At 62.1% G+C, this 8,278-nt stretch overlaps 1 protein-coding gene across 1 annotated transcript; it reads right to left on the bottom strand.

The window, feature by feature from the left end:
• Positions 1 to 239: 239 nt before the first annotated feature.
• On the bottom strand, positions 240 to 7,650 carry PRSS27 (serine protease 27). Its single transcript, XM_025275074.2, has 6 exons — positions 7,218 to 7,650; positions 3,818 to 3,844; positions 3,177 to 3,339; positions 1,855 to 2,126; positions 1,116 to 1,285; positions 240 to 685 (listed from the first exon to the last, which is right to left on the bottom strand). The coding sequence occupies exons 1-6, from the start codon at positions 7,351 to 7,353 to the stop codon at positions 431 to 433; spliced, it is 1,023 nt and encodes a 340-aa protein (XP_025130859.2). The 5' UTR covers positions 7,354 to 7,650; the 3' UTR covers positions 240 to 430.
• Positions 7,651 to 8,278: the final 628 nt, after the last annotated feature.

Here is an 8,278-nt window from a genome sequence, read left to right as displayed (position 1 = left end):
TCCCCGCAGAGCCCCCCTCCTCCAAAGCTCTGCTGGGCCCCCCTGCCAGTGTTGGTCACCCCCAGTGCCATCCCCAGGTACCCGTTGGTGACACATGGTGACAACCAGGTTGGCAAGGACACAGGGGGGGGGGAAGCGGGGAGGCCGCCTGTGTGGGCTGGGTGACATCCAGCTTCCAGTGTGGAGCCTCGCCCCCACACCCCTCCCTGGCACCAGACGCCCTGCCCCCTGAGGGGCCACACCCAGGCAGCCAGCCCTGAGGTTGGGTCTTTATTGGAGAGTGAACATAAATAAAAATAAGCAGGAACTTGAGAGGAGGGGGAACTGGAGGGCTATTTACAAATGTACACCTTGGACCTGGGCGGCCGCTGCCCACCGGCCTGAGCAAGGCTCAGAGCAAGGCGAGCAGGGCTGCAAGGACCAGGACGGCTCAGGCGGCAGGGTAGCGTGCAGAGTTCCAACCGAGGGGCTGCCGGGTCCGGGGGTCCCGCTTCTGGGCACCGCCTGGCCCTGCCCGCTGGAACTGCAGCTCTGGGATGATCCGGTGGATCCAGTCGTGGTGGGAGGTGAGCCGGATGTAGACACCTGGGCGGTTCCGGCGGGCGCAGCCCTCGCCCCAGCTGATCACCCCGGCCTGCAGCCACACCTGGCCCACGAGGCACACCAGGGGGCCCCCGGAATCTCCCTGCGGCCAAAGCAGAGGTACCTGTGTCGGCGCACGCGGGCCAGAGAGCCGGGCTCCGCAGCTGCATGGCTCAGTGCCTGTGCCTGTCTCCCTCCCTTCGCTCGTCTCTGCCCAGGACACCCCAGCCCCTGCAGTCCTTCCTTTCCAGCCTGGAGTGCCCATTTCTCTAGCATTGCCGCACTACCCACCCTGAATCACCTCAGAGAAGTGTCTTGAAGATGCCGCTTCCTGAGTCCCGCCGCAGACCCACTGACTGACTCCCCTGGGTAGAACCCAGGAAACTGCTTTCCCAGCTGGTCGAATGCATAGCTCTGGTCTGGGCCCTGCGGGTCCACCTCCTTGGCCTTGTCCCTTGTCCCAGGTGGGCTGGTTTCCGCCTGGGGCCCAGGGACTAGGGCTCAGCCTCGGCCCGCCCCGCCCCAGTGCCCACCTTGCAGGCATCCTTCTTGCCCTCAGCGAAGCCCGCACATAGCATGTCGTCCTTGATGGTTCTGGGCTGGAAGCCGGACTCTGCATCCTTGCTGTAGAGCAGATTGCACTTGGGCGTGCTGATGATGGGCACGGCAAGCTTCTGCAGGGTCCGGGGTTTGGGCAGGCTGTCTGCAGAGGGAAGACACCAGGTGCGGCTCAGGGGACAGTCTCACCGAGGGCCCCAGGCCCTGGTTCTCAAGAACCGCAGCTCCATCCCACCTGCTTTTCTCTTGTGTTTTTAGATCTCTTCTGGCTGGAGGCTTTGTAAGACAGAGTTCCTTCTTCCCACCCCCCACCCACCAGGCTGGGCTCTTTCTGTTCCCTGTGGCCCCTGCTCCTATGTCTGCTGCCCCTTTCCCATACCTACTCCACCCATTTGAGTAGAGATCTTGTGGACCTTCCTGGTGGCTCAGACGGTAAAGAATCTATCTGCAGTGCGGGAGACCAGGGTTCGATCTCTGGGTTGGGAAGATCCCCTGGAGAAGGGAATGGCTACCCATTCCAGTATTCTTGCCTGGAGAACCCCGTGGACAGAGGAGCCTGGCGGGCTACAGTCCATGGGGTCACAGAGAGTCGGACATGACTGAGCGACTAACACACGTGCAGCAGTTTGAACTGAAGATGGTTGGTTCAGGGCGGCCCCCAGGCTGCCTTCTCTAGGCCCGCCACCCGTTCTCTCCCCGCCCTGCCCTTAGTACCTTGTTCACCGGGGATGCCCCAGCCGGTGACCCAGCAGTTCATGCCCGACTCAAAGACGACTGAGGGGTCAGGCAAACACACGGGGAGGATGTAGTTGGTGAAGGTCACAGGTGCCTCCAACTCCACCAGGGCCACGTCGGCGCTAGAGGCCATGCCTTGGTACTGGGGGTTGCTCTCGACCCGCTTCACCCGGGCATACACGGCGTGTGGCCCTGGCCTCGCCAGCTGCAGCACCCCCAGCAGGACCTGGTACAGGGATGTTTCCGAGGTGCTGGTGGGAGAGTAGAGACCTGGTGTGAGGCGGCCTGGGAGGCGTCAGCGGAAGTTAAGTGGAGATGAGAAGTAGGGAGGAGTCGGCCTTCCTCCCCGCTCCCCAGGATGTTGACAGCTCAGTCTACACTTTGTCTTCCGGAGCACACTCTCCAGGGGGGTGTACTAAGAGATGAGGTGGGAAAGGGTGTAAACCCCAAGCAGCTTTAAATTCCCAGCTCCACCCTGGCCAGCCCAGCCACCTCGCACAAGTCACCCAGCAAGTTCTCTGTGACTCCGTTTCCTTGTCTGTAAAATGGGGACAGTAACAGTCCCCACCTGAAAGGCTGTCTGTGGGGGTCGAAGGAGATGATCACCCACCGGGACCCAGCCTGAGGCAAGTGACCTGTTCACTCTGAGCCTGGATTTCTGAACTTGAGATGTGAGGTTTTAGAATTGCAAGAGCTGTGGCATGGAGAGAGCTGAGATGCCTGGGCAGCCCTGAAGGCTTGGGACCAGGCAGGTCATGGTGTGGAAGCAGGGTTTGGGTGGCTTGGCCCTTTGGTTAGGGCCAGTGTAGGTGACCTCAGAGTGAGGAGGAGGAATGGCCATTTTGCTTCGTCCACCTGTGCCCAGAGCCCCAACCAGGAAGGGAGTGTCTGGATTTGAGGTGTGGGAGGAGACGAGGAAGAGATGCAGGCAACAGGAGGACCCTGCGGCCAGCAGCAGGGGCGGCCTGTCTGGGAAAGCACCTCACTGTGAGCCCCCGGGGGAAATGGACCCCTCCCAGCTGGGCTGGGGACAGCAAGAGCCCAGAAGCAGGGGCTGCTGCTGGAAGCTGGCCCCGAGGCTGGACCCAAAGGGAGCCCTGGCAGGGAAGGCTCAGATGACCCAGACGCAGCCTCTCTCGGGCCGTGGGGGCTCGGCCTGGGCGCCCCGCACCGCCGCTGTCCGCGGGCCGGCGCTGTCCGCGGTGCTGAAGCCCGGCGTTTGCGGACGGCGCACGGGGAGGGGGCGGTTCCGTCGCTCGATCTGTGCCCCCGGAGCGGAGTGAGGGGCGCAGCCGACTCACTTGGAGAAGCAGTGCGCGGCGGTGAGGACCCACCGGTCCGTGATGAGGCTGCCCCCGCAGAAGTGGCTTCCGTTTCTCTGAATGCTGACCTGCCAGGGCCACTCGCCCTCCAAGGCATTCTGCCCGCCCACCATCCGGTTCAGCATCCTCCGGCGGCCGCAGGCTGGGGGAACAGAATCAAGGCGGGGGTGGGGGGCGCTCCCTGGAGGCCCATCCTCTCAGCTGTGATTCCCACCCCCAAACCCACACTCAAGCTTTCTTATCCTGTTCACTCCCTGGCTTTCCTGTCCCTGACCCACTCCAGGACCTTGGGCCTAAGTCGGAGGCCTGGGCATCAGTCAGCCTCTGACAGTGGGCTGTGGGCCCCTTGCCCCTCACCTGTGACACCTGACCCTCTGGGTGGTGGGGGTGAGATAACACGGTTAAGGTCTTACCCCACCCCCCCAGCCTGACAAATGGGCTCCCGGACCTTCCCCTTCCACCCCGCAACTCCTGTCTAGGCTCCCCAGTTTTCCCCACTGTGGGATTCCCATGCCGGGCCCATTCATTATGGGTCTCACCAGGGAGGGGGTCCTGGCCAGTCTCGGAGATCTCAGCCAAGCCCACTCCTGTCCCCTTACCCGAAGGCCTTGAATGCTTACCGTTCAGTGCCTCGCCTCCCCGAGTCCCTGAAAATGAGAAAAAAGAGGGTGATCAGCCAACTTTGCCCAAGGTGCAGTCTGCTCCTCCCCTCCCCAACGACTGGTCAGCATAGCCTGTCCTCTGCTGCACACCCAGCCTCCTGCAGACTCTGCAGGACCATCCACCGGGGACCTGGCAGGAGAGGTTGGCAGCCTTCAGCCGCAGGTCCCCCACGTGCCCCCATGGTGTGCACAGGCCAGGCTGTGGGCCAGGACCAATCAGAAAGGCCAGGGAGGGGAACCCGTCAGGGCTTGACCCTCCCATTCGGGGCAAGAGGGCTTCTTCTGGACCCCACCAGGGCTTTCCCTCCACACCCCACACTCATCCTCATCTGGAAGCTCTGTGGAGGATGTGGCCTTCAGCCCAGGGGCTGTGGGGCCTCCCCCCAACCCCCCCCACTCCAGCCTGGGGCTGGCTGGGATAAGGGGCCAAACGAGTGAGCGAGGCTCCACGTCCGCCCACCCACCCAGCCGCTCGAGCCTCGCTCATCTCAGGGGAGTAGAGAGGCCAGACGATGGTCATGGGTCAGTCCTCCCAAGATCCCAGATTCCCAGGCGCCAGCCCCTCAGGTGTTCCAGCAAGCTCACAGGCGGCCCCAAGAGCCCTGCCGGGCCCGGCACCCCTGCCCATGTGAGGGACAGTGGGGGGAAGGGTGGGGGGCACTCTTTGGAAGTGGACCCCTCTCCCCGGGACCACTGTCCCCCAGTCTCTGGACAAGGCACAGGGCCCACCTCTTGGCCTTGACAGGCCCCTCCACTCCAGCTCGGAGACCCCAGCCAGGCCAACAGTCTCGACCAGCGCCAGCGCAGCTCCAGGTAACCCACCCCATAAAGAGAGCCCTGCTTATGGATCTGGTCACTGGGGTGGATCTGATCAGAGCTTGGGGGGTCAGGACAGCCTCTTCCCACTTCACACTCCCCCGACACCCCAGCCCCAGTAACCAGTCCCAGGCGGCTGAGGGGCCCCTGGGGCCAGGCAGGAAATGGCCGGGCTGAGCCACACCCCTCTGTGACCTTGGGGGTTTTGACAGGACCCTATTCTTCCAGCTGAGGGGCGCACTCTCCAGTGCTGGGGGCCGGATGATGAAGCAGTTGCAGAGGGTGCTGAGCATGGGCCAAGAGGAGCGGGCAGGCACAGGCAGGACCGGCCACTCTTCCAGGCAGAGGCGCCAACAGACGCGTGGGGGTGAAGGCAGTCAGTCCAGGCCAGCAGGACATCTGCCCAGACACTGATTGTGTCAACAAGGGGCCCTTTAAAAATGCACACGTGCCCCAGGTGGACATTCCCTCCAGCCCCTCGTCTTAGTATAATCTGATTTAGTCAGATTGACAACCCCAGACCCTGCGCTCTTGCTTCTTGCACGAAGCTGAAACGCCCTGGCCGGCTTTTTCCCTCCCCGTGGGGCTTTCCCAGAGCCTTGACCAGGTTCTCCCCACAGCCATCCCCGCTCCTGTGTGTGGATCCACTGTCCACGCCTGGGATCAAGGGCACTCACACCCTGCCTAGCAGACCCTTCCATTGAGGCTCTGCAGGCTTCTGCGTCCCAGCCTGATGCACTTCAGCTTCTTGTTTGGACTGAGCCCCCGGCCTCTGAGGCTTCCCTGGTGGCTCAGATGGTAAAGAATCCATCTGTGATGAAGGAGAACCAGGTTCGATCACTGGGTTGGGAAGATCCCCTGGAGAAGGGAATGGCTATCCACTCCAGTATTTCCTGGAGAATTCCACGGACAGAGGAACCTGGCGGTCTACAGTCCCGGGGGTCACAAAGAATCAGACCCGACTAAGCGACTTTGACTTCACTTTTTCTGCCTCTGAATGTTTGTTCACAGCACCGCTTTCCTCCTGGGTCTAAATCCAGATTCTAGAGAGTGCTAATCCAGATCCTAATCCAGAGTGCTAACCCTAACTGAAATTCCTCCCCCTCCTTCAGGCAGCCCTCCTTGATTGTACTGTCTGGGCAGCCTGGCTCCCTTTCCTGAGCTTTCTGTCTTCCCACTTGGCCCCACAGAGCTCTGCCCACCTTGCCCTGGGGGTGGAATTGTCATCTCATCTCATCTCACCCATGAGCTCAGGATCTCTGTGGAAGCAGGGCCCACATCCTGGGAGCCTGAGCCCAGGGAATATATAAGTGGGACAATGGGAGCAGGACTGCCTGGGGAAGAGCGATGTGGAGACCCAGGCTGGGCAGGGTGGGCATCCTGTTGGGGCTGGGTAAGCCAGCAGGGTGTCAGCCCCCTCCTCGGGATCCAGGGCCCTTCTGCTCCTGTATCTGGTTGTGGAGGCAGGAGAGGCCCAAGGCTTTAGGAGGAACAGCCAGAGATGAGAGGCCAAGATGGTGCTGAAGGAGTTCAGGCCTCTGGTGTCAGCTGTTGGAGAGCCAAGTGCAGGCCGCTGTTTGCACTTTGGCAATGACCTCGATTACTCTACCCACCAGGAACAATCACAGGGTTACACACCCTGGCAGAGACGAGCTCCCTCAAAGAACGCTGTTATCCTGGTGCCAGGGGAGGAAGGCAGGGTGGCGAGGCCTGGGGGCCCCTGCGGAGCCCAAGGAGTCTGGGGCCTCCCCACCGAGGTGCCTCCTCCCTGGTGGGAAGCCTGGAGCCCCAGCAGGGCTGCAGCCCAGGCTGACGGCCGGGCCCTGCGAGGTGACTTGAGGACACGGAAGTGAGGAGGTGGCTGGGCGGGCCGGGCGGGCCAGGCGGGCCCAGGAATGCATGAGAGTTTCTCCAGCAGAGAACAGCCTGCCCGGCTGGGAGGGGCAGGTGAGGCCCCTGGCTGACACCTGCTCACCCTCACTGGGGCCTGGGAGAGGGGCCAGGGTGCAGGAGCCGCCCCCCGCCCCCCGCCCCCATCCCCTCCTGCCTGCACCCCCCCCCCATGCCCCGCTAAGCGCCTGCAGCCTTCCGTGGCTCCCTGGCTCAGGCCACTCTCGGCCACACCTCCTGGCCTTGCGGACACTGGCCCTGGGCTGGAGGCCAGCAGTCTTGAGTTCAGATCCTGCACCCAGGCAGCCCTGTGCTTGTGCCTTGGAGACGGAAGAGACCAAGATGAGAGGAAGCGGAGTGCCAAGCCCAGAGCTTGGCCCTGCTTGCCCGAGGCAGTGGGAGCGGGGCTGGGGGTGCGGGTGGGGGTGGATCCTGCCCGGGTCACTGCCTTAGGGCCCTCGCAGGCCTGCACCCACGCTGCCTTCCCCACTTCACTCCCCCAGGTGGGATGTCTGGAACCTTCCTCCTGCGAGAATAAGAGGAGGCCAGTGCTTCAGCCCCAAGCCTGGCCAGGGAGTGGGGACTGGCCACAGCTGCTGGCAGGACAGACCTGTAGGACCTGTAGGACTCTCCTGCGATCTGTAGGACTCACCGGACCGCAGCAGCAGCATGAGCAGGACCACGGCTAGCACCTGCCTCATGGTCTTGGCCTGGCTGGAGCGCCCGACGGGCAGGGGACAGCGGTGGCAGGAGTTCCGAGTGCTCGAGCACGACGTTCGGGGCTCCATGAAGTGGGTTATATGCTGCAGATGAGTGTCAGCTCGGCTATGCCGCTGGACCTGTCAGCCCGGCCAGCCCAGTTCCTCTCCACAGGAAGGAGGCACCCCAGAACTCTGGTTCCTCCATGACCTGGCCCTGAACCCCAAGGGGCCAGACCCCTCACCCAAGGGTTTGAGGCCAGGGTGCATAGGCCTCATTTAGGCGGCTTGTGGCCTGGAGTTCTACCCCCTACCATGGCTGACCACACCCCCCAACTGACCACAGGCCCCACATAAACTGACTGCAGTCCGCCCATGAGACCCTCCCTGTTTCATTCATTCATTCATTTCATTTGTTCATTCATTCATATTGAGCATCTACTTCCCAGGTGACGCTAGTGGTAAAGAACCTGTCTTCCAAAGCAGGAGACACAGAACTTCCGATTTGATTCCTGAAGGAAGATCCCTGGAGAAGGAAATGGCAACCCGCTCCCGCGTTCTTGCCTGGAAAATTCCATGGACAGAGGAGCCTGGCGGGCTAGGGTCCATAGGGTCACAAAGAGCTGGGCATGACTGAACTCACGAGCATGTGCACACACGCACACACACACATACACACACAGTCCATGGGGTCACAAAGAGTCGGGCATGACTGAGCCCAGGAGGACGTGCACACACACACACAACACACACAGACACACACACACAGACACACAGACACACACAAACTGTACCCCCAATCAGTGAATGAAACAGAGTCCAGAACTGGGTTTTACACTTTTAGGGGGGATGAGCACAAAAAAAGTCCAGGTCCCCTGTGCTTATGGAACAAAGTGGAGCAGGGAAGGAGTCCGCAGTGGGGGTCCCCAACCAACATCAGCGCCCTTACCGGCCCTCCGTCCAGGGACTGGGTCCCGGCAGTTCCAGGACTCCCAAGGAGGCCACGGGCGGCACC

Source organism: Bubalus bubalis, chromosome 24, assembly GCF_019923935.1.
Source record: "Bubalus bubalis isolate 160015118507 breed Murrah chromosome 24, NDDB_SH_1, whole genome shotgun sequence".
In the NCBI taxonomy this organism is placed as follows: Eukaryota; Metazoa; Chordata; class Mammalia; order Artiodactyla; family Bovidae; genus Bubalus; species Bubalus bubalis.
This window is presented reverse-complemented; position numbering and strand designations above follow the sequence as displayed.

What these genes read in the sequence shown, in the direction of transcription:
- PRSS27 (XM_025275074.2), bottom strand. Translation starts at nt 7,353, where the DNA reads ATGGAGCCCCGAACGTCGTGCTCGAGCACTCGGAACTCCTGCCACCGC. An exon ending in CATGCTGCTGCTGCGGTCCG is followed by an intron (nt 3,845 to 7,217) that starts GTGAGTCCTACA and finishes TCTCATTTTCAG; the next exon opens with GGACTCGGGGAGGCGAGGCA. An exon ending in GGGAGGCGAGGCACTGAACG is followed by an intron (nt 3,340 to 3,817) that starts GTAAGCATTCAA and finishes CTGTTCCCCCAG; the next exon opens with CCTGCGGCCGCCGGAGGATG.